General features: G+C 46.4%; 6 protein-coding genes across 6 annotated transcripts; 2 read left to right on the forward strand and 4 right to left on the reverse strand.

Annotated features, from left to right (window-relative positions):
* Nucleotides 1-259: 259 nt before the first annotated feature.
* On the forward strand, nucleotides 260-892 carry LOC108158438. The gene is made up of 3 exons (XM_017290721.1): nucleotides 260-319; nucleotides 377-694; nucleotides 749-892. Exons 1-3 carry the CDS (start codon nucleotides 260-262, stop codon nucleotides 890-892), a joined length of 522 nt encoding a protein of 173 aa, XP_017146210.1.
* Nucleotides 893-2,727: 1,835 nt separating this feature from the next.
* LOC108158074 lies at nucleotides 2,728-3,369 on the forward strand. Its single transcript, XM_017290224.1, has 3 exons — nucleotides 2,728-2,787; nucleotides 2,851-3,168; nucleotides 3,223-3,369. The coding sequence occupies exons 1-3, from the start codon at nucleotides 2,728-2,730 to the stop codon at nucleotides 3,367-3,369; spliced, it is 525 nt and encodes a 174-aa protein (XP_017145713.1).
* A 1,833-nt stretch (nucleotides 3,370-5,202) lies between these two features.
* On the reverse strand, nucleotides 5,203-11,908 carry LOC108160809 (5-hydroxytryptamine receptor 1A). The gene is made up of 8 exons (XM_033391670.1): nucleotides 11,687-11,908; nucleotides 11,483-11,608; nucleotides 10,949-11,065; nucleotides 8,723-8,795; nucleotides 8,211-8,647; nucleotides 7,879-8,010; nucleotides 7,592-7,717; nucleotides 5,203-6,835 (listed from the first exon to the last, which is right to left on the reverse strand). Exons 1-8 carry the CDS (start codon nucleotides 11,906-11,908, stop codon nucleotides 6,068-6,070), a joined length of 2,001 nt encoding a protein of 666 aa, XP_033247561.1. The 3' UTR covers nucleotides 5,203-6,067.
* Nucleotides 11,909-19,493: 7,585 nt separating this feature from the next.
* Nucleotides 19,494-20,091, reverse strand: LOC117188190 (dynein light chain roadblock-type 1). Its single transcript, XM_033391671.1, has 2 exons — nucleotides 20,004-20,091; nucleotides 19,494-19,942 (listed from the first exon to the last, which is right to left on the reverse strand). Exons 1-2 carry the CDS (start codon nucleotides 20,045-20,047, stop codon nucleotides 19,624-19,626), a joined length of 363 nt encoding a protein of 120 aa, XP_033247562.1. The 5' UTR covers nucleotides 20,048-20,091; the 3' UTR covers nucleotides 19,494-19,623.
* A 25-nt stretch (nucleotides 20,092-20,116) lies between these two features.
* Nucleotides 20,117-21,089, reverse strand: LOC108160807 (leucine-rich repeat-containing protein 40). The gene is made up of 2 exons (XM_017295031.2): nucleotides 20,981-21,089; nucleotides 20,117-20,922 (listed from the first exon to the last, which is right to left on the reverse strand). The coding sequence occupies exon 2, from the start codon at nucleotides 20,903-20,905 to the stop codon at nucleotides 20,177-20,179; it is 729 nt and encodes a 242-aa protein (XP_017150520.1). The 5' UTR covers nucleotides 20,906-20,922; nucleotides 20,981-21,089; the 3' UTR covers nucleotides 20,117-20,176.
* A 188-nt stretch (nucleotides 21,090-21,277) lies between these two features.
* LOC108160806 lies at nucleotides 21,278-22,720 on the reverse strand. The gene has a single exon (XM_017295030.2). It carries the CDS (start codon nucleotides 22,595-22,597, stop codon nucleotides 21,386-21,388), a length of 1,212 nt encoding a protein of 403 aa, XP_017150519.1. The 5' UTR covers nucleotides 22,598-22,720; the 3' UTR covers nucleotides 21,278-21,385.
* Nucleotides 22,721-22,951: the final 231 nt, after the last annotated feature.

Consider the following 22,951-nt stretch of genomic DNA (forward strand, 5'->3'; position numbering starts at 1 on the left):
TACATTTTTTCAATCTCATTGTATAATTAAAAGCTCACATATACACTGACTGACTGAGTACCGGGTATAAAAGTAGAGCTACGGCCCTTGCCACGGCTCAAAAGGCTACCGCTCGTTAGAGTTTTATGGTAATGACTTTTACTTTATAAATCTATAGTTAATGTTCATTTTTTAATCTATTTTACATTGCTATGGCACCATTGGTAAAAACAATCCCGATTATGTGAACAGACCACATTTCTAGCTGCTGCCGAACAGAATGAACGCTAAGTTGCTCGGGTGTGGGTTTTTACTGTTTTCTGCCTTCCTGGTTTGTAGTGTAAGATATTATAACCCATCGAAAATAAGTTTCAAGCTAAAAAGCAACGTGTTTCAGGAGGCACCCTTCGTTAAAATGACAAATGCCAAGTGTCCGTCGTACAACAAATCGTGGGTGGAGGTCCACTATTGTCGCCTGAAGGCCTACTCCCGGAACAAGACCAGTTTGAATATAAATGCCACCTTCCTACATCCCGCAAACAATATCTTTCTCCGACTTAAATTGATGAAGAGGGCCAATGGCTATAAGCCATTTCTTTGGGACTTCACCTTTGACGCCTGCGAATTCATGAGGAAACGGAATCAGCCGGTGGCCAAGATTGTCTGGAATCTAATCAAGGATGTTTCCACAGTGAATCACACCTGTCCTTATGTTGTATGTGTTGAGTGTTTGTTCTTAATCTTCAGTCTCTGATGCATTAATCTAAAGGGTTTGCAGACTGTTAGTGATTTCCACCGCGTTGAAATACCCCTCCCAATGCCAACTGGGGAATATCTTATTTTGATAACTTGGATATTCGATGGCAAGCCGCAGTTTTCAACAGATGTCTACTTCACATTTGTGGAGGATTAGGGCACAAGGCGTGAACAAATTGTTTTCACTGATGTAATTGTCCAAGTGACTTATGGATTAAAAATGATACTGCTGATTTCCCAAAATAATTTGATGTTTACTTGGAAACAATTTGTTTTTTGACTGTCATTGTTTGACCATCGATGGCTCAGCGTTTATTAGGAGAAAAGATCAGCCTAATCAAGGACGTGTCCACCCTGAACCAAAGATAATATAAACAGTACACATGTATTTACTCATTATAGTAGCTCTTTGTAGCGAATGGTATTCATCTTACAGGAAACAAACTGGATTTCAAATGTGCCATAATAAGAGATGGCACCCCACACCATTATACCCCCTCACGACTATGACGACGGGTCAAATGATGTTCTTTCTTTCTTAAATCATGAAAGTGATAATTAAACCCATCTGGTCCATCCAAATTAATTTTCATCAGAAATAAACGGTTTGGTACCATCCGGTTTTCCATGTCATATGATCCCGAGCAAAAAGAGAGCGAGTTTTTTTACGAACGTCAGTAGGTGGTGGTTTTTTTTGTATTTTTAATCTCTTTAGATGTTTTGCGTTTTGTATCACTCGGCGCACAGTTGCTATACTAGCTTTAACTTCCAAATTTGATCGAATTTTAGCCGCAGAGCACGTTGAGTTTGAGTCTTCTCGCAGAATTCTTCGCGTTTCCCAAGGCTTTTCTGTTGGGAGCTTTCATATTATTTCCATAATTTGATGGATTTCCTAAGAAATGAGATAAAACAGACTGGCTTTTACTAACTTTTTCGGCTATCTGCCTGGTTGTAAGGTATGCCAATATTTTAGCTTTTTCCTCCGTTGTTAGAGCTTTACCACGACCCATTCTATATTGAAATAATTGAAAAGTGCAAGAGGTATTTAAATGAAACTTTTGGCGTGTACAGCTTTTCAGTAACTGAAGCCGCAGCCTCTGAGTCTATTCTAATGATCGCCTAAAAAGCTAATTTTTCGGCATACGGTGAAGCAAAATGGAAATAAATCATAACTGTAAAATTTCTGCATTCCACTCTCATTCCCCTATTTTGTCAACTATACTGCTTTAACAAACACAACAAAAATTTCGTCGAAAGCTTAACTTACAAATGAGAGAATCGAAGTGTAAAACCAAAAATTCATTGAGTCTATTCTATTGATCGGCAGTGTATTTTATTATTGTATATTAATGGATATAAGAGGATATAAGAAACATGGCATTTATTGTATTGTGGGAAAGCCTCTTCAAATAGTTCCATAGTCCCTAATGAATTCTAAAGTAAGTGTCGTATGCTTCGACAGCGCCGTCATAAGAAACCAATTCAAGCAGGCACACCTTAAATGTATGAGAATCGTGCTCACACATACAGTTAAATCCCAGAGTCATACATAGAACGAGAGCACGGCTGGCTCTAGAGCGCTGTCTCTCTCTGAAATTTTCTAGACAGCCTGGAGCCAGTTCTAGAAACAGGCGGAAGAAATCGAGCACAAAAATGTTGTACTCCTCTTACTATTTATATTGTCTTTGCCTGAACCATATACATAGGTACAAATGGTATATGCTAAGGGCTCACTTCAGAGTTTCTCACCTCACATCTGACCAACTGGAGAGTATACCTCTCATATCTATAGAAAACCGGAGTTTGCTATTAATGTTCACTTCAAATTTGAAGAGGATTTATGGGCAATATTTTGTTCATTCAACAAAGTTTAATTGGCCAGGTTAATTAGGTAGCAGATCGACTACCATACAACAAATAGTTTCGCTATCCAACCATCAACATCGAAGTTCTTCTATCGGTAGTCGTAAGCAGCAGCTCGGACCGGAAGCAATGAACTATAAACTGCTCTCTTTTGGAATGGTTTTGTTTGCCATCTTTCTCATTGGCAGTGTAAGGTTCTATACTCGTATCTAATCGGAAATAATCTTCAAACTAATAAGCAACGTGTTTCAGGAGGCACCCTTCGTTAAAATGACAAATGCCAAGTGTCCGTCGTACAACAAATCGTGGGTGGAGGTCCACTATTGTCGCCTGAAGGCCTACTCCCGGAACAAGACCAGTTTGAATATAAATGCCACCTTCCTACATCCCGCAAACAATATCTTTCTCCGACTTAAATTGATGAAGAGGGCCAATGGCTATAAGCCATTTCTTTGGGACTTCACCTTTGACGCCTGCGAATTCATGAGGAAACGGAATCAGCCGGTGGCCAAGATTGTCTGGAATCTAATCAAGGACGTTTCCACAGTGAATCACACCTGTCCTTATGTTGTATGTGTTGAGTGTTTGTTCTTAATCTTCAGTCTCTGATGCATTAATCTAAAGGGTTTGCAGACCGTTAGTGATTTCCACCGAATTGAAGTACCCGTCCCAATGCCAACTGGGGAATATCTTATTTTGATAACTTGGACATTCGATGGCAAGCCGCAGTTTTCCACAGATGTCTATTTCACATATGTGGAGGATCCGTAGCCGAACAGCTGAACTTGAACTAATGAATTAAATCAAAATGAGGGGGGCCATTGCAGGGGCTTAACTTTATTACCCGGTATTCAGTATATATATATGTATGTGAGCTTATTTATGTTATTTACACAATATAATTGATATGTCCTTTGGTTGGTATAGCTGTTATTGCCTCAGAGAACAAGGCGTCAAAGAAGACGGTCGGGCAGTCCAATGCAGACGTGGTACACAAGTCCAATTTAATCAAATTTATTATATACCCCTAAACTCTTCGAGTAGCGGGTATAACACAGCGTATGGTCGCTTATGAAGTGATTAATCGAACCGTTCAACCACAAAGATAGATTGTGCGTTAAATTACTCTAAGCTAAGCATATTATAATATACGATAAGTTTTCGTATAATATGCGCATATTCGTATAATTCGTATAATCTTTGTTTGTAAATCGTCATCAAACTTTTTGAAACTGCTCCACAGGATAGAACGCGTCGGCTGCTGTGCCAAGCTATGCCGCAATTATATGAACCCCAATTAGCGTTAATAAAATTAAGCGAAACCTTGTGAGAGGAGGGCCAGGCCGGGAAACGGTGCCTCCAAATGGTGCAAAATCCAATCCCCGTCGGGCGTCAAATTATACAGAAAACTCTGATGGCGGGAAAATGGGAATCGGAGAAAGAAAAACAAGAACTGTGTGCGGACCGGACCGGACCGAACCGGACCGAAAGCGGTGGAAAGTTGACTTTCATGCAAAAAGTTTTTTACCCTCACGCAGAATCTAAGGCTGCTGCTGTCGCAGGCGGCATGCGGCATGCGGCATTCGGCAGCCGGTAGGCGTGGTCAGACGGCAAACACCGGCGATTATTGTTACAAAGTGCAGCGGAGCGAGTAATTTTTTCGAGGCATGAGAGAAGAGTCCACATTCAAATTTGGATTCAGATTCGGATTCAGATTCAGTTTGAGATTCAAATTGCCAAAGAAGCCGCGGCCCCTAGGGGATTGGGGCAGGAGGAGCGGAGCGAATGCGGCTTCTGAAAATTGTTTTGTGAAAATTAGTTTTTCAACTTTTCCTGTGCGTTTCCCTTGCACTTCTTTCGCTGCTCCTTTTGTCGGTATTTTTTGCTCGTCCGCTGTTGTGTGGCCAAATGAAAATTTGAACGCAGTTTGCGATATTAATTTGCATTTTGGGCATCACTGGGCCGCCACGCTGTCATCTGGGGCAAAGGGGGCAGGGAGAGTTTTTTGAGGCGCAATAAAAATCAAATTTGAATAATTTTTAATTTATTTAGCTTCGTTTCAGTCGAAGTTTTTCATGGATGTGGATGTGGGTGTTGTGTTTGGGATTTTTATTTTTTTTTTGCTTGTGTTACTTTTTTGGGATCATTTTGTTGGCTGCCTTTTGTTAAACGGTTTCAATGTAATTGCTATTAGATTACGAGTTCCTTTATATGGGGAAGAGAGATGAAAATTTTTTAAAGTAGATGAAATATATTGATTTTTGTTTGTAAATAAAACCACTTGTGCCTTTTTGCTTGTTTTCTTGATATTTATTTGGTATTTCCTTTAAATCCATTTATACTCGTAGTTATGTATCTTTCGTTGATCCTATGCATATCTATTGTTGTATTTGATAAGGACTAAACTAGAGTTCGCTTAGACAGTAAATTGATTTAATTTAACTAATCCGTTATAGCTACAAATTAGAGGATGGTTTAACAATAATTTTACACCGACTAAACTTAAATTCTTGACAATCACAAAGTTAGGATTTGATTTTGTTGTTGATTCCGATTCCGATTCGTTAGACAAAGAGTATACTCGTAATTTCAAAAGTATTCAGATTCGATTCGATTGGAGTTAGAGAACTAGGACTATGATTAACCACAACGCTTTAAGATCCATATCCATTCATATGCCCGATCCAGAAGAGGGGAACGAATGCTCATAGAGGGGGAAAGGATACACCACAGACATACACGTACAGTATCTGAGAGAGGAAAGTCTGACTTCTCCAGTAAAGTTTACATTTTACCCTTCTGGACAGCTTTTTTTCCTTTTGAAAGTCAACCTGGCTGCCCCGTAGACAATACATTAGCATAATCGTACCTAATTTACACACATAATATCTTTGATTTAGTTAATGCTCACACATACACATGCACATACAACACTCAACCTTTATTTATCTGCAACCTATCTGGGTGTCTTAGGGTATCACAAACACTGAATGAACACTTACTATGGTTAACATTTGATTTTCATGGCCGATTCCGATCCTATCCGATCCGATCCGATCCTATCCAATCTGATTCGATTGAAGATTCGATGGGAAAGTTCTTAGAGCAAAGGATCTACAGCAGGCCAATATTTACGATATCTTTGTATTGAAATCCTACATAATAGACGACACACATATTATATTTGCAGAATCTTGCGACAATTAAGATAGACACACACACACTCATTCTATGGTTAAACCATTTCCCCCGATCAAAGGATTTGTCTTTACTTGCGATACTCGGCCATGGAGGAGGCGGCTGTGACCTCTGGCGGCGGACTGTGGCAAGAGACGCGGATGCGGTTCAGCCGCAGACTGCTCGTATGGTGGACGCCATGGTGCAGCCGGGCCTGCTGGTGCAGCGGATGGTGCGAGCACTTGGTGACCTGGCGGGCCCTCTGGCTGGCAAGTATGACGTCCTCTGCGTACTAAATGTCCGGAATGCTGCGACCAGTAGACATCTTTGACTCAGCCTCTCCGCCGCCACCGCCGCCGGCTCCGAGTGCCTTGCTCTTGGCACAGTTGACGTCGTGGAAGAGGTGCTCGCACAATTTGGGCTCCGAGTTGGAGAACTTGCCCAGGTCGGAGGCGGACGTGGAGTCCTTGCACAGATTCAGCTGCAGATCGCTGGCCTTGCTGAAAGACGTGGTCTGCAGCTGCGACTGCTGCTGCTGTTGCTGCTGCTGGCGATGGTGCTGCTGCGGCTGGTGCAGCTGGTGCATCTGGTGCATGTGGTGGTGGTAGGGAAAGTGGGGCAAGCTCTTTTGCATAGCGTTGAGGTTGCCCGAGCTGACGGTGCGCTCGAGTATCTCCCCCCAGTACTTCTCGGAGAGGCCTTCGATGTCGGGCCGCATTGTGGGGTACGCATCGTTGGCCGATGCCTGGTGCACGTGGCCGTGTCCGCCTCCCATCGTGCTCCGGATGCACTGCGAGGCACTGCGGCTCAAACTGTTGGCCCTGGAGCGGCCGCAGATGCCGAGCACAGAACCGCCAATGGAACTGCCAATGCCACCGGCTCCAGTACCCAGTGCTCCGCTTGCCCCAGAACTGGTACCACCACCACCCCCCCCGTTGTTGCCGGGTGGCCGGGAGGCGGGCGGCTCCGGCGGGACAGGAAGAGTTGTGATTTCGAAATCGTTTGCATTGATGTGACAACAGGCTGATTTGTGCTCGGGCGTTTCCTCGTTGGGGAAGCACTGAAACGGAACGGAACGGATCGAGAACCAAAATCAAAACGAGTGCGTCATAAATTTTCCTCGCTTAGTTTTTCCATGCCAAAAATTAATAAGGATTTTGCAACTTGCAACAAAATTCCCGCAAGGTTGTGCCCCCAAATATGAGCTATAAATTTTCCACAGACTGACCTCCAGTTTCGTCCGAGTTTAGAATTTCGAGCGGAAGTAAATCATGCAACTTGACTGCGCTTCCCCCCCAAATAGATGCATGGATGGACAGGACGACACAGGGTCATGGGGGGGGGGGGGGGAGTTGATGGGAGAGGGTCAGACGATGTAACTGCCGTTTTGGATTTTCTCGAACATAATTCAAAATCACTTTTCACAGTTCGTTATTGGTGCTGTTGCTGTAGCTGTTGTTGTTGCTGTTGTTGTTGCTGTTTCTGGGGATGTTTTGCTGCTGGAGCCTGAGAGTGAACTTCCTGTGTCTTACACCTTTTCCAGGAGATTTATGGTGAAGTTTCTCTGGTTGCCGGAAAGTTTATGCAGCTGCCCCAAATCACCCTCCCCACTCCCACCCTAACCGAAAATATGGAATCTGCAGAGTCCCGGATGCGCCTTTAGTTAGGTGTTTTGAAAGCAAGGGATAAGCAAATCAATCAATCAATCAGGACTTATGACAGCTTTTGCTAGCACACATCGGACAGCGAACATGTTTTCAGACTTCATAGATCTTACACACCAGAGGGTAGAGGCCATCCCAGGGCAGACACTTACTTTGTTTGGCATCAATTGACGACTCAGACGGCGGAAATCGGAGTTGAGGAGCCAATACATGAAGGGATTCCATAGACTGTTGCTCAGTGCTGTCCAAGTGACGACAAAATCAAGAAACGGCGGCAACTGCAGACAGAAAGAGAGGGAATAAAATCAAAGCTCATGCGACAGACGTGGCGTATGCGCAACATTCAACATTCATTACGTATGCGCCACGTATGTCGGACCGAGTATCAAAGGAAGGGAGGTACGATAGAGAGGGGGAGAACGCATAGGGAACCACTTGCCTTCGAGCCAGTGCATGCAGTGACTATCTCCTGTATGGTCCATGGCGTGACCATAACAATGAATCCCAAAGAAATGGCGGCCATCGAACGTGACGTGGACCCTGTGGAGTTCTTCTCCTGGATGGGAACAATCTGGGGAATATTGGACAATGTAATTAAAATTATCTGAGTACGCGTTCGAGAGAGTTGGCGAGAAGGTTGGTTCAGAGGGCGTCAGAGGGCGCATATTGATAGCGTTTTCAATTTGTTTGTATCCACTATGCAGCCAAAGTTCATTTTATTTACTCTTAACTTAATCCCAGAACTCGGCTCCCGTCTACCCTTACGCTTACCTTTTTGGTAATCTTGTTTGTCATGCTCGGCATCCCGGCCAGACCCATGCTCATCGCCATGCTTAGGTGGTGCCCCATCACGGGTGCCCCATGATGATGATGCGGATGGTGCGGATGATGCGAGTGGCCGTGGTAAAGGTGCTGCTGCTGCTGCTGCTGCTGCTGCTGTTGGTGGTGTTGATGCTGATGCTGATGCTGCAGCTGGAGCTGCTGCTGCTGGGCCGGATGGAGATGCGGATGCGGATGATGGGCGGCTGCCGTGAGGGGCATTGTCGGATCGTTCAGGCGGAACCGGCTCATGTGGAAGCTGGACCCATAGCAGTACATCAGCACCATGGTGGTGGGGAAGTAGAGGGCGCATGTGGATAAAATTCTATACGACGGCTTGCTATAGAAGGGTTCGCAGGCCATTAGACCTGTATTGTTGAAGTAGTAACCTGTGTAGATGGTATATAGAATCGAGTGTGTGTGTAAGTATACATAGTAGAAGGCTGGCTAATGGCTAAACTCACCTTTGGGCAGCACAAGAAAGCCAAATACCGTGAGACTGATGATCCAGGTTAAGCTCAATATGGCAACACAACCCTGCAACATACATGGATATACAAAAAAAAGATTGTGTACTTACTAAGCTATTTGTTTTATTTGTTTTCATATCTTGTAGCCTCCTACGTTGGGAATTGTGACCACGTTTCTGATGCAAATTTTTTATGGTTCGGATATGTGGCATGGAAATATGTGCGCCAATGCAAAATGCAGCAAAACGTGCCACAGGAGCACTTTTATTTGTACTGACGGTTGCGAGAGATGTTTCTGTATAATAATTAACCTCAATAGCAGACGCAACGGTCACTCCTCAATCAAACGAAACTGTTTCCAAAAATTTCACAAATGGAATTAAAAACTTTTGATTACTTGAAAAACATTGCCGCAAAGAGCACACCGACGGACAGAAGGCACACAGAAGGCACACAGAAGGCACAGAAGGTAGAGAGGGGCTTTTGGTAAAAGGCTGCCACAATCATAACTGACTGACTAACTGACTGAGTGACTGAGCGAACTGGCGACCATTTGCCTGTCCCTCAGAATTGTTACAGCAATACACAACTGGAACTCGAAAATATCTCGGACCCAGGGTCCATGATCCAGGATCCGGGGAGTGAAAAGCCAGAATGGAACAAAAAACTTTTCCGTTTTTCACTTTGGCCTGTTTTATTTAATTTACCGCCCGTTATCGTTTACAAAACTTTTGTAGACCTCCGAATATCAACATTGAATAACCCCGAAAACTACCAGAAACTTGCATTTGCCCGAGTATAGTACTGCATAAAATTATATTATGAGGCAAACAGTTTTTGGCATCCACATCTACATTAATTGAATGCCACACTAGACCCATCGGGAGCACCGTTCGAGCATCGCTTTTCGATTTGTTTTGATTGGGACGCGAAAAAACGACAACTATTCTTGAAATTTCATCAGAGCGAAGAGAAGAACAAAAATACGCCTCTTAATGTTTATTTAAAGAGTTCCTTCCATTCTGTTTTTCTTTTTCCAAACAAAAAGTTCTGTGTTTATGGCACTTTTAAAATTATGAAAAATGAAAAGTTTAAAGTTTTTGCAGGCTTTTTTTAGGTTCTGCCTCAACATTCAGGAACCATTTATTAGTTTTCGACATGGAAAACTCATATAATGGCGAACGGGGCGTGGCAGTGCGCCAATTTTGGTCACTTCGGGTCTCCATTTTCGCATGCCAGGCAGCAAAACGGAACCAAAAAATTCCGAGTGCAAGGCAATTTTATGTAAATATTTGCAACAAACATTATTTCATTGGCTGGTCCTTCAATTTATTATGCCTACGATATTCGGAGCAAAAACATTAAAGTGCGGATTGGATCTTTAATTACAGTCCTGGGAAGAACTGCATCTGACGGCAGTTCCATTTGTGCACATTTCCGAATAACAGTTATGAAAAATTGTACAAATTCTTGAAATATTTGCTATCGTTGTATTTGCTTTAAGGGCTTCCTTTTTTATTTATTTTTTAATGGTAATTAACGCTTGTTGGCAAAAGCATTTTTCCTCTCTTTTTCAGAGTGGGGCCTCATAAATTATGATGTAAAAGTGGAAAAGGGAAATAGAGGGAGAGTTGGATGCTGCCCCGTTTGCTGCTCTTTGGCTGTTTGGCTCTTTGGCGCTCTGCCTGCGGTTTCAGCGGGAGGTGCCGCTTCATTTGCCTGCTTTCCATGGGGCCTTGGGTCCCGGAGTTGGCTGTGGTCCTCGCACTTAGCCAAAGTCAATGCGCGTAAAAAATCACCCGCCCTACTGTTCGCCTCCTTCGTTTGTTTATCTCTTTTTTATACACTTTTCGAATGTCTATTGGGTTCCGGTTTCTATTTTGCTGGCTCTGCTCTTTCATTCTCCCATTCTCTATTTCTCTCTTTCTCTCTTTCGGCTTGGTCTGTTTGTTTGTTTTTTTTTTTAATGACTGGCAAGGAGCTTAAAGCCCATTATCCTTATTTATGCCTGCGTAATTGGCTCCTAGAAAGCTGTTGTTGTTGATTTTTATTGGCGCGTGATTTCTTGTAATTTTTTGTAATTTTGTCAACGTTTTGCTTTTGTTTCGCGTTGGCTTCGTTTTTGTTTCGCCTTCGCTTCGTTTCGTGTTGCGGATAAATCGCTATCTCGAGGATAGCCCGGATCCGTGCCTTATCTGCAGCTGCAGCCCACACACTTACCTTCTTGCTGGAGTGCTGGTAGTAGCGCCGCGGATGCAGCGCACACATGTAGCGGTCGACGGCCATGCAGACGAGTATCACGGCGCTCTGCTGCGAGAGCGCCCCGCGCAGCAGGGCCTAAGGGAAGCGAAGAGGCGAGAGGTTAGATGGTTTTGAGTTTTATAATGCAATATATTTATAGTACATAGAAATTGCACGTTTTTTCCTTTCGCATTTGCAAGTACCGCGGAAAAACTGATGAAAATACTTGCACTGGAATTTGCTCATCCTTTCAGATACCCGCACCATACTTCTGTGATGTGGAGCGGATTGTTTGGGTTTTTGATTGTATTGACCATAACGCCAAAAGCCATACGCTTTGCACACACAAATCGCATCCCTAATTGCCTGTAGCTGTGTCCTCTAATTACCCATCACAGGACATTGTGTGGCAGTGGGTTAATTGGCCGCGCTTTACAGCACATTATTGTATTTCCGACCATCTCCACCTGTTGTTGGTCACTCGCTCACTCATTCACTCACTCACTCACTCACCTGTATCTGACAGAAGATCTCGCCATATGGCCAGCAGTGGAACAATGCCGGCATTAGCCCAAACGGTGTAATTAGCAGACCAATTGTCAGGTCATTCAGTGCCAGAGAGGTGAGTAGATAACGTGGCTTAAATGGTACATAAACGGATTATTTGGGTGTGCCACAGGGACGGAGGGATGGAGGGACATGGACATGGACCCTCACCTGTTGGTGAATGTAGGCGGCATAGCGACGGTTGTTTATGACGAAAATGACCAGACAATTGGCACCGATGACGCCCAGTGTGAGGACCAGAATGAGGACCGCCTCGATGGTCTCCGCAATGCCGATGTGCGCGATGAAGTTGTGGCCCGAGTAGCGGGGATGCGAGCAGCTGGAGTTCTTCACTGCGGGTGCAACCAGTAGTGTGCCGGTCTTCAGATCCATCGCAAAGCTGAAAAGATGGATGAGAATGGCTGAAAAACTCTAGTCTGCAATACTCTGAAAGGGGCTTAAATATTGCCTCGCGCTTAGTTCGTATTTGATTGCCTTTTCGGCCCCGAAAGGCACAAAAGCCAGCCGTCGAGCGGGCGAGCGACGAGCGATGCGCCTTCCGTATCCGTTCGCCGCGTCGTTGCGTTTCCCCTTTTTCCGCAGCGAGAAATGCAAAATGGCGACAATTTGTTACGCCATAATCAAGTCAAAGCATGTGAAAGCGACGCCGCACGCTGACAATTTATCAGACAGAGCGGAGTAGAGCAGAGCAGGACAGAGAATGGCGGATAGGATGCGGGCCCGGTCCTGCGGCCGGTTCTCGCATGACGTCGATGACATCTACACGAAACCGCAATGTTGTCACTCCAAAGAGCAGCCACAGCACTCGGTCTCTGCAGCAGGAACAATGGCGAACAACGGCCCGGCCCGTCCCCCAATATGGCGGCACTTCCTTCCTGGCCCAAAAACAGCACACTGACATAATGAAACTTAACAGGATAATTGGATGAGTTTGAGAGATCCCTCGGGTTTCGTTTCGCTCCTCCGTCTTTGTTTTAGTACTCATTCGCGATAAATCAAAAGAAAACTCGCATCACCCATCCTCCCATTCTCTCTTGCTCCCTGCCTGCCTGCCTGCCTGCCGGTCCATCTGTTTTGCCTGCCTGCCAGACGTTGATGTTGATGTCTCTCTCTCTCGATCTCCCTCTTTGGTGGTACGTATACGTATCTCTTTGCGGACCTATATCTCAATGGTTACGTCTTCGTCTCTGGAATGACACTGAGAAATGTTTCGGGGAAGAGCTTTAAAGAACAGCTTTCACTCTGTCGCTATTTGCATCATTTGTTTGTTGTCGCATTCCTTATTAAGTTTCGCCACGCATACGCATATACACGTCGCACAGTCTGCTTCTGCCGTATCCCAGAGCTCCAAGGATATGGGCGGCGCGCCTTGATTTATAGTGCCTCGTCGGCCGTCTGTGGGTCGCCAGAGAGTCGGCCGAGAGTCGACACAAATCACCGTATGATATATAACCGAACTGGAAAACATTAAGCCCCTTCGACTAGTGGATTTAGTACGCTAATGTGGCGGTGGGGGTGCTCCCTGCGCTGTCCGAGAGATTGTCCTATCCGCACTATTAAGTTATCTGTGGCTCATAACTTAACCCCAGCCTTGGCCTCAGCTTCAGCTTCAGCTTCAGGTTTTTCCATTATCAAAGCGGTGATAAATCTTCAATTTAGTCTGAATCAATTAGGGATTTGGAAGTGGCTGAGGTAGCAGTTCTCCCATCGAAACAGGACAGTATGTGTGTGTGTGTGTGTGTGTGTGAGTGGGAAAACCAATTTCAATTTTCAGAGTAATGAAAATGGGGACATTCGCTTAATTCCTCGTATTGTTAAGTCTGGCGTAATCGAAGAGTTGCAACTGCAACCCGAAACCGAAGCACACACACGGAAATAGAGCAGAAGTCCTTTCCAGCTGCTGCGCTGATGGGGGAAAAGGAAACCGAATCCAGGACTCAAATGCCAGACCGCGTAATTGTTTTAAAATTCACAGCGAAAATGGCAATGAAACGCGGAGGAAGCGCTAACGGCGCCATCATCATCGTAAAAACCCAATGGAAACCCATCGATGGGTCACGTGGCAAATGCCATTAAAATAAACGAAATTTCCATACGAAATTTGAGGACAGTGCGGCAACAGCAGCAGTGGCAGTGCCAGTGGCAGTGGGAGTGGCAGTGGGAGTGGCAGTGGCAGCAGTGGTTACAATGTTTCATAGAGGAGACGGAGAATCGACAAAAGACAAATGCAGAATAAATAATTTAGTTGCCGGATTAGAGAGCCGCAATCCGCTTTTGAATTTACACTCAAGTTACTTCCATTAGTGGCGTTGAACGGCAGAACTATTGCATATCATTAGGAGCCGCAGCAACATCACCAGCAGCAGCCGCACTTGCTGATGCAGCAGACACGCCATGCCATGCCACGCCACCTCACACCACCCATCGTGCCGCCCACACAGCGCCCACGGGAGCTCTCGTTGCCTGGCATAATCCGGGCTTTAAGTTATAGCAGTAACTTGGCACGGGCTCTGGCACCAGCGGATGACAACTCGCTTCGCTTTAGCCGCTTTATTGTTGCCTGCCAAATGATAAAGAAATAAAAGTCCTACCTCCTGCGCATAGGAGTGGACTGCAAGGACTTGTTCTCCTGCCCGAATTTCGGCTGTGCATAAAAAACAATGGCCACCAGGAGCCACCGGAGCAGGAACACGGCACGGACGCACACTGCAGCATGTGGGACAGGAAGGAAGGACACCGATTCGGAATTCACCCAAGGGATGTGTGTGTGGGTGTGTGTTTGGGGGTCCTCTATGCGTGCGTGTTAATGCACAAAACCCCCCGAAAGGAGGCAACTCCTGCCTGACGATGCATTTCATTTCATGCACATTTACACGCAGCTCCTGCAGAAGGACCATATAAGGTTGCTGCTCCTGTTTTGTCCTTAAGCCAACGCTGACAGGCCACAATGTGCGTGTGGCACAGAGTGTGTGTTTCAGATGCAAATCTGCTGGCAACGAGCTGCTTTTTTGCAGCATGCAACCAGCTCTCTGGCTTATTTATAAGATTTGCCCGCCGGCAGCACACTTCGCACATGGGTCAAAGCTGATTCAGTTTGACAAAACGCCCAAGTCGGAGACGGGGCCAGAGGCAGAGACAGAGACAGAGCCAGGAACAGAGCACGAGCCACACCCGTTGACTGATTGCCCTGGTTTGTTGGGGCATGGCAAGTGCTTAGAGCGAATTTGTGGTCGAGTGCAGAGTCTGCAGAATCCAGAGACCATCCAGCATGCAGCATCCATGCAGCAGCCAAGGATGGAGCGCATTCAGCCGAAGAATGAAAGGCAATGGCGTAAATCCACTAGTTATTGCCACAGATTGCCTTGGTTGGGTTTTTCGAGGTTCGAGGTTAATTAACTTCATTGAAAGGCAGTGGCACCAGGCATCGCAACACAAGCAGCAGATGCGCTAATTGATGTCCTCCTGCCACTGATCCTGTCACTGAAAAGTGGAAATTTATTCGAGGCCAACCTGTCGCACTCGAAATGCGAAATGCGAAATGAATTTTCCCCAGAAGATGTCGTTTCACGTGTCAACAGTGGCTGCCAGAAGTGTGTGTTTACTTTTGAATAATAAGCATTTAATTTCTGAAGACAGCTTGCCTTGGCAGATGGTTGATACTTCAACGATAAATATCTGACATTCCACCCTTGGAATTCCAATTAAAACTCACTTCATTTGCTCAAGTGTGTTAATTATTAATACTTAAATATATTGCACAACTACATATGTACATTCTATTATCTGCACAGGCTCCTTAGGCCAACGAAAGCACTTCCTTTGGCCTCCTGCCACGCGTTTTGCTCATACGAAAGGTTTTCATTTAATATTCCCCCTCAATTACAACGTACGTGAAAACTTTTGACAAGCAGCTCCTTTGTGCTGCAGTCGATGCAAATTAACCAACATTATGTCTGCATAATGGCAGTACGTGCCCTTATACCTCCCCCCTCCCCCCACCCCCCCTTCCACCTTTTGCATTGCCTTGTCGCGGGGCGGCACATAAATCAGGCTTAATGTGAATTATTGATTCAGATTCAATATAATCCAAATATAGTAATGCAGATTAAAAGAATTTGAATGGGAGCTCAAGCTTCCGCTCCAGACACTCGCCCACCCACCCACTAGGCATGCCAAGGGAAGCACGCCTCCGCAGGCATGTGGGGATATAGGCCTCCGCCATTCACACACACACAAGGAACACATAAATGGGGGGCGGGGACTGGGCTTAAAAGTTGTTTAACCCAAAAACGGTGCAAACGGAATTTAATAAATACGTGAACGGCATTTGTGATTCTGTTTCGCTCGCTAAAAGCTGCTAAAAACAAAAAATAAACGAAGAACTTTCCAAAATAATCGCCCGCTTGGCTGCAATTAAAGAGCTTCCCGCCGCAGCCATAAACCGAATCCCCAAAGAACCTTTCTCCGCTCTCCTTTTCAGCTTGTGCGTGTGTGTGTATGTGTGTGTGTGTGTGTGTGTGTGTGTGTTAGGAGGAACTTTTCCGTTTGCCATATGCGTTATCACGTACACATAAAAATGGCGTAAATGTTTTCGAAAGTTGCATCAAACTTGCTATGAAGTATGCGCCACACACACCAAAATCGCATGAAATCAGCAGACAATGGACCATGGAACCCATTCCCCCTCCCCGATCACCCATCACCCAGCCCCCTGCCCACAAACAGAAGACAGCCATACGATGTGCAGGGCACGTTTAAAAGTCAAAAGAAATTAGAGGCAACATTTGAAGGTTTCTTGGAGGAGAATGGAAGAAGGAAATTTACAAGAAATGTGATAGGAATACTGCAAACATTGAAAAGGGGTGTGTGGAGAGAGCATCGCTTTTCCATATGTCTCCTGTTCGTATCTATCGAAACTGCAGGCCTTTCTATACTACTCCCTCTACTCTCTAACTATGTAATTTCCTTAGATCTCATTTCCATTACATTATTAATCTGGTTCTTTGCTGCAGTGGGCGAGTGTCCTTGTCTTTGGGCCGCATGGGTGGGGATGGGTGGGGTTACACATGTTACGTTTTCAAGTACGAAATAAGAGGGGCTTCCTCTGATGGTCTACTTTTCCAGGCTCCCTCCCTCCTGCTGTGGCTTGTCTGCCTTTGGCGGCAGGTGCATGCCACATGCTGCATGGTGCATGGGAAGGCGGCTGCAGAGGCTCAGTTGGACCGTGTTGTGTAGTCGGTGCATGTAATTATAGTAAGCCTTTTGGCGTTTTTCGATTCGAGACTTTGAAGTTCCTGTTTGACGAAAGACCAAAAGAGATTATGGCCAACGAGGGATGGGGATGGGGATGGCGATGGGTATGGGGCTGGAGGCGGGATGCGGGATGCGTGATGAAAGTTGTAGTTAATTAGTGCTCAATCGGAAGGTGTTTGCCATTCAACTTGACTACGGGGCCTCAGATATTTATGCAAAGAGACTGGCGCCCAGAGCGAGTTCTCATTAATTATTTGGATTGATGTACGGATGCCCCACACCTCCAACTTCTATTACCATTACTCCCACTCATGACGATCATGCGGATTATGCCGTAGGGGTCCTAATGATGCCTGATTGGATGCGTCCTCTTAGACACACTTGGCGGTAATCACGACATCCAGCGCCGATGCACAGACTTTAAGTCGGAGGCTCAAGGACCTCGTGTAATTGATGTTTAATTGGAAAGTAATTAAAATTAATAATTCATTAAATGTGAGTGGAAAATACCAGCTGGCTTTTGTTGCCTGGAACAATGGAGGTCTTTCCGCGCTTTCCCCAGAAACAATGGACATAGTTCCATGGAACCGAGCCGAACAATGCATCGTCGCATACGCCATATTTTCACTGGTCACGATATAAATATTTGTTTTAATTACTTTTGGCATTGAAAAGGAGTTAAAAGAACGAAATATTGCGGACACCGTGACCGGGACTGGGTAGGACACTGTTTCTTCGCTTCTTTGATTCCCAGATCCAATGTGTGGCAATCAGTGTCGCATATGTATATGTATGTTCTTCTCTTCCTTAAACGACTCCCCATTTGTAACTTTTGGCAGCAGTTTTAATCACAGCCGCTATGGAACTCATTAAGGGCAACACATGTTGAACGAGCGGGCATGTTGATGAATGCCCCAAAATGAGGCAACCGGGCAGACCATTACTCATCCGAATGTGCGGCCCAAAATGGACATGATTCCGCCCGACTGTGCGAGTATGAAGGCAGTTTGCAACTCACTTAACAGATCATTTATGAGACCTGCCTGACAATTTTAATGTCAGCTGCGTTTTCAGCGAATTAAAAGTTTAACAACAATTTGTATTGCTATTTCGCTTCTCGTGTTTTGGTGGTTGTATCATAGATATGTACATATAAGCTGGGAGGACAGATGACAGACCTAAAATCCGCTTTGCAACCAATTTTAATTCCCAGCTAATGAGCCCACACAAAGGAGTGGTATCATTGAGTCTCATGTTTTCCTATCGAATTGCGTTTTCCCCATTTGCCAACAGCCATTTTGATAATGCTCAAGTGTCTGTCGTCTATGAAAACAGCCGCAGGACTGTGCACACTCGTACGATAGTATGCAATTTCACGTCTCATCTCGCGCCAGACGTGGCCGGGAGACAGCTGCCTGATGAAGACATCTGCGAAGGCGTATCTGTATCTGCATTTCAATTAGGCCTTAGGGTTCGTCTGATCCCTGATCCCTGCTCCCTGTTTCTGTATGCTCCCGCAGTTGACTTCAAGCCGATGAGCTGCGCGGCCATTCACAGTCCGCTGGAGTAGATGCAATGCAAATTTATTCGTTTTTTCATTATTAATAACTCTCGAATATTCATTAAAAGTCAACAATTTGCAGTATTCCGCATGCGTGTTCTGCGATGGGCTCGGATTAAAGCGAATCGAATAAATTAAATGTCATCATGTGCTCTCTCGGCGCCCTCGTTGCCGTTTTGGTCACTTAATCACGTTATTGGCGCTTTAAGAGCGCTGCCAGAATGTCCTCCGGGTACTCCATTGAACCGTAACGGACGTGAATCGAACAGTCTCAGTAATCCGAACAGATCTGATAGCCTGATAGTCCTGTTGATACCCTGCACTGACGTCGCGCTGGTTGCATTCGTGTAATTGTAGCTTTTGGCGGACTGAATGGCCATTGAAAGCTACAATTGACAGCCGAATAGAGCCCATTGTTTGGTATTTATTTTTGAAAAGAACCCCATATTTGGTGAACGGATTTTGTGAAGGAAAATGCATAAATATTTGCGCCTCATTAAATACTGAAATGGCCCAACAAAGGCCAACAAACATATGTTACTCCCGACCAAATGTATGTGTGGCTGGGCGGATGTGTGGATGTGTGGATGTGTACTAAATAAAGCATAAAGCCGCGAAACAAATGCCTTTTACTGCACCCAAACGCCCCCGAAAGCAGTGTTGGTTCTAGCGACGGGGCAAACACAAAACAAACACGAATACAAATACAAATACTTTGTGTTCTTCTGCAATTTCCTGTCTCGCCCCAGGGGTCCCATGTGCCACAGTATACGAGTATTGTTTGCATTTGGCACAATAAATGAATGATGGCAACACGTCGCGGGCCGTGCGATATTTAATTGCCATTATCGTTTAATTTTTGTTGCTGAAATATTCCGTGGCTCAAGTACATTGCACATCAAATGTTCCCCAAGCGAAAAGCCGCCAGGACAGGACGGGCGCCTAATGAAGCAATCCACTGTCAAAGGATATACGGATGGGCGGGTGCATTGACGGAAAACCCAGCAAACCACTATCCTGGAAAGCAGCCCCCAATTACTGTGCGCACAATGAATGCCCCCTGATCCGCATTTGGCCAAAACGTATTTGCAAATGCGGCCAATACTTGATTTGTTTGCTTTTCCCTTTCAGTTTCCATTTGAAACGAGCTTCGACCGTGTAATCGCCAACAGTTTAATCGCCTTTTTGTCCATGTGGGGGTATATGTACAGTGATAATAACATGGCCCACACACACACACACACACACACACACACACTATGTACGAGTATTATCAATTAGTTTTGAGTGAGCTTTTCCTTTTGATGCGTTGTATGACAATCAAAATGAAGTCCTTGCCGAGTGTGATGTTCACCTCGCCCCCATCGGAGCGGAGGCGCAAGAATGTCATGTCGTTGGAGGGGTTCAGATCCCGCACCACATTGTGTCCCATCGTCACCAGTGGCTTCAGATTGGAGACATACATGTAGGTGCGCCGCGGACTGACAGTCGAGCGCAGTGTATGGCCATTGGCATCCATGATGATGATCTCGCGCGCCCCCCGTTTGGCGAAATGGGTGATGAAGGCATCGCCATCGTAGGATCTCTCGACACTATATGAAGATACGGCTGTAGTGTGGCTATTAATTGGTGTCTGGCATGTGCGGTACTCACTGGGCGTCTGGGTGATCCGTGTGTACTTTTCTTTCTTCAGTCATTTTTCTGGTGTGACTTTTGCCTACGGAAACTACTTTTCAATGACTTGTGGAAAAGTCTATCCCCAGGGGTACTGTGTTCGTTTGCTCTGATCTTTTATTTAGTAACAATAAAATATAATTTGATTGGAACTACTGTGAAGGGGGGATGCGAGTGCGAAGGAACGCAAGGATGGCGTTCGTTCCGGCGCTCAGAATTTGATGACGCGGCTGTCGGAGCGGATTGCCCATCAGATACAGCTCACGAATTGTCTGGAGGTTGCCCAGGATGGGCGGCACTTGGCGAATATCATTGTTGCTCAGATCCAATACCTGGAGATTCTTTAGGGCACCCAGTCCCGCCTCACTGGCATCGATCTCCTTGATGTGATTATCGTGGGCCAAGAGGGTCTCCAGGCTCTGCAGATCGCCGATACAGCGCGGCAGTCGCTCGAACCGATTGAAGGAGATGTCCAGCGTGCAGAGATTCTGCAGGCCCCCAAACTCCATGGGCAGATCGCGCAGCAAGTTGCAGGGGACCTTGAAGTGGGCCAACTTTGAGAACTGCGACATGCTGGTGGGTATGTAGGAGATCTGATTCTTGGTCAGATCCAGCTGGGTGAGCAGCTCGCTCAGCATGTTGAGATCCTTGGGCACCTCGCCCAGCCTGTTGTCCTTTAGCTCCACGACGTTCACCTCCTCCTGGCGCGCCTCCTCGAACACCTCCATGGGCACCTCGGTGATCTGACCCTTGCAGATGCTCAGCACCCGTGTGCCGCGCATGTCGTACTTGTCTGGAAACGGCGATCCATTCTTCTCGTCCCCGCCACTTCCACTCTTGCGTTTCTGCACTCGAGGGCTGTTCAAGCCGTCGGCGGGCATCTCCTACAATCAATCAACTGTTGGGAAAGCCGACTGTAAGAGCAGATTCGTCTCGGGATGCCCCGCAGTACTCACAAGTTCAACAGGGAAAGAATTTAAGCTACGGCACAAAAGTTGTATATATTGTAAATATGCCTCTACACAGTACGGAGTATGATTAAAGACTGAAAGAAACACACATAGATGAAGTTGTTTTAGAGACAGTAAGAGTGACAGAATTCTCAGAGAGAATCGAGTCTGTTTCGAGTCATAAATTGACTCATTTGCGGAGTGTAAAAGATACTTTTTCCGAGAGCTATAGGAGTTAACCTTCAAAGATCTGTCTGCAGAACATACTCTACACAGCTAGTGCATTCGCTGTGAGCCGACATATGTAGATTACTCGGATTTGATATTTGTTTTTATTTTGGGAAAATTTACATGATGTTTTATTGAATCTGACGATGCATCCTACAATTTTACACTCGAACGACCAATGATTTAGAGCACGCCACAGCCAGTTATCAGGACAACGCCCTGAGAAGTGGCCAGGTGGCCGGTGGCGTCCTGAATGCGCTCCAGTAGATGCAATCCCTTGCGCACCTTGCCGAATGCAATCCGCTTTCCGTTGAGAATCGACAGCGGCTGGAAGCTGATGGTGAAGTTGATGGCGGAGCAGAGATGGCTGCGCACATAGCGGCTGGGGAACGAGAGGATGCCAGCATCGACGCCATGATTGAGGACGTCGAAGTCGTGCTCAATGTTCCTGAGATCCTGTTTGAGCACGGTGGAGGGGCCCATGTCCAGGCGCCCCTCCAGCCACATGGGTGTGAGCGTGCGCGAGAAGGTGATGGCGGCGCTGTTGCCCTGCGTGCAGGCGCGCATGAACTCGAGGACCACCTGGGGACAGGCCTCCGTGAAGAGCTGGATGATAAGCCGGCCCTGGATGCGGGTGTCGCGCACCTCGACGTCGAAGTAGATCTGGGGGCGCAGCAGCTTGCAGAGGTTGCCCACGTCGCATTGGTCCATGAGGCTCTCGTAGCGGTGCAGGATGTGCATGGGAATCTCGTAGCTGAAGGTGTGGGAGGCCTTCGGCTTGTTGCGGCGCGATCTGCCCGCGTCCGGATCGAAGAGCTGCCCGCCCTTGTGGAACTGCTTGTTCTTCTCCTGCTGCTTCTGCTCCTTCTCGCGGGCCATGCTCACGTGCCGCCAGCGGCCGACGGCCAGTCGCTCCGGCGAGCGGGTGAACGTCCGCAGCGTGTTGTTGCTTCGCTTGTAGAGGGCCGTCAGCATCTCCATGTAGGGCAGCTCCATGCCGTTGCCACTGACCTTGACCTTGGGCGGCGGCAGGCAGGTGTTCACCTTTCCCTTGATGGTCGTCAGGCGCTCGCGGTGCTGGCGGTACAGCTCGCGCTGCTCGTTCATCACTATAGGGGAGCGGGTCTGGGGCATCTGGTTCTTTCCGATCGCCACGGGAATCAGTCGCTGGTGGTGCCGGTGGTTGTTCTCCAGCGCCTTCCGGTTGATGTTGAACGAGTGCTGGGTCTCCCCCGACGGTTCCTCGCTACTCTCCAGGTAGGGATTGCGGCGCTTGAACACCGGGTTCGTCAGGGTGAAGGGACCGCGCTTGGTGGCTGCCACATAAGGTGCCACAGTGCCGACATCTTGGGGAGTGGAGCCTCGGGCTGCCCGTGTATATTCGCGCAGAAACATTTTTCGAATCGGTGGGGCGTTCGTTAACCAAAATAAACGTAGAACTATACTTGAATTTTAACAAATTATTCAGCAAACGAATCGTGTGATGACTTCTAGTGAATGACTGAGAAACTACACTACTTTTGCTGTGATTTAGAGGAAAGGGGTCACTGAGTCTGGGACTATTCGAAGGGTAGAGCAATCAAGTGGAAGCAGGAAATGTTTGTTTTTCCTGGTGGAACTGTCATGGAATGTGGAACCTGTTTTGCACGTCAACAGGATACCGGAACAGGAATGGAGTCTGAAATGAATCCAAAAAGTGCCGAGCAATCATTTCTAATTTACCAAACGGCAATATTGCAACTCAATTGA

Source organism: Drosophila miranda, chromosome 3, assembly GCF_003369915.1.
Source record: "Drosophila miranda strain MSH22 chromosome 3, D.miranda_PacBio2.1, whole genome shotgun sequence".
Taxonomy (NCBI): Eukaryota; Metazoa; Arthropoda; class Insecta; order Diptera; family Drosophilidae; genus Drosophila; species Drosophila miranda.

Bases quoted from the DNA above. Each gene is read 5' to 3' on its own strand.
- LOC117188190 (XM_033391671.1), bottom strand. From the start codon at position 20,047: ATGACTGAAGAAAGAAAAGTACACACGGATCACCCAGACGCCCA. The intron at 19,943-20,003 runs GTGAGTACCGCA...ATCTTCATATAG, and splicing joins ACGGATCACCCAGACGCCCA to TGTCGAGAGATCCTACGATG.
- LOC108160807 (XM_017295031.2), bottom strand. From the start codon at position 20,905: ATGCCCGCCGACGGCTTGAACAGCCCTCGAGTGCAGAAACGCAAGAGT.
- LOC108158438 (XM_017290721.1), top strand. From the start codon at position 260: ATGAACGCTAAGTTGCTCGGGTGTGGGTTTTTACTGTTTTCTGCCTTC. The intron at 320-376 runs GTAAGATATTAT...AACGTGTTTCAG, and splicing joins CTGCCTTCCTGGTTTGTAGT to GAGGCACCCTTCGTTAAAAT. The intron at 695-748 runs GTATGTGTTGAG...ATTAATCTAAAG, and splicing joins ATCACACCTGTCCTTATGTT to GGTTTGCAGACTGTTAGTGA.
- LOC108160809 (XM_033391670.1), bottom strand. From the start codon at position 11,908: ATGGATCTGAAGACCGGCACACTACTGGTTGCACCCGCAGTGAAGAAC. The intron at 11,066-11,482 runs GTGAGTGAGTGA...CGCTTCCCTTAG, and splicing joins AGATCTTCTGTCAGATACAG to GCCCTGCTGCGCGGGGCGCT. The intron at 8,796-10,948 runs GTAAGTGTGTGG...TGTATGTTGCAG, and splicing joins ACCAGCACTCCAGCAAGAAG to GGTTGTGTTGCCATATTGAG.
- LOC108160806 (XM_017295030.2), bottom strand. From the start codon at position 22,597: ATGTTTCTGCGCGAATATACACGGGCAGCCCGAGGCTCCACTCCCCAA.
- LOC108158074 (XM_017290224.1), top strand. From the start codon at position 2,728: ATGAACTATAAACTGCTCTCTTTTGGAATGGTTTTGTTTGCCATCTTT. The intron at 2,788-2,850 runs GTAAGGTTCTAT...AACGTGTTTCAG, and splicing joins CCATCTTTCTCATTGGCAGT to GAGGCACCCTTCGTTAAAAT. The intron at 3,169-3,222 runs GTATGTGTTGAG...ATTAATCTAAAG, and splicing joins ATCACACCTGTCCTTATGTT to GGTTTGCAGACCGTTAGTGA.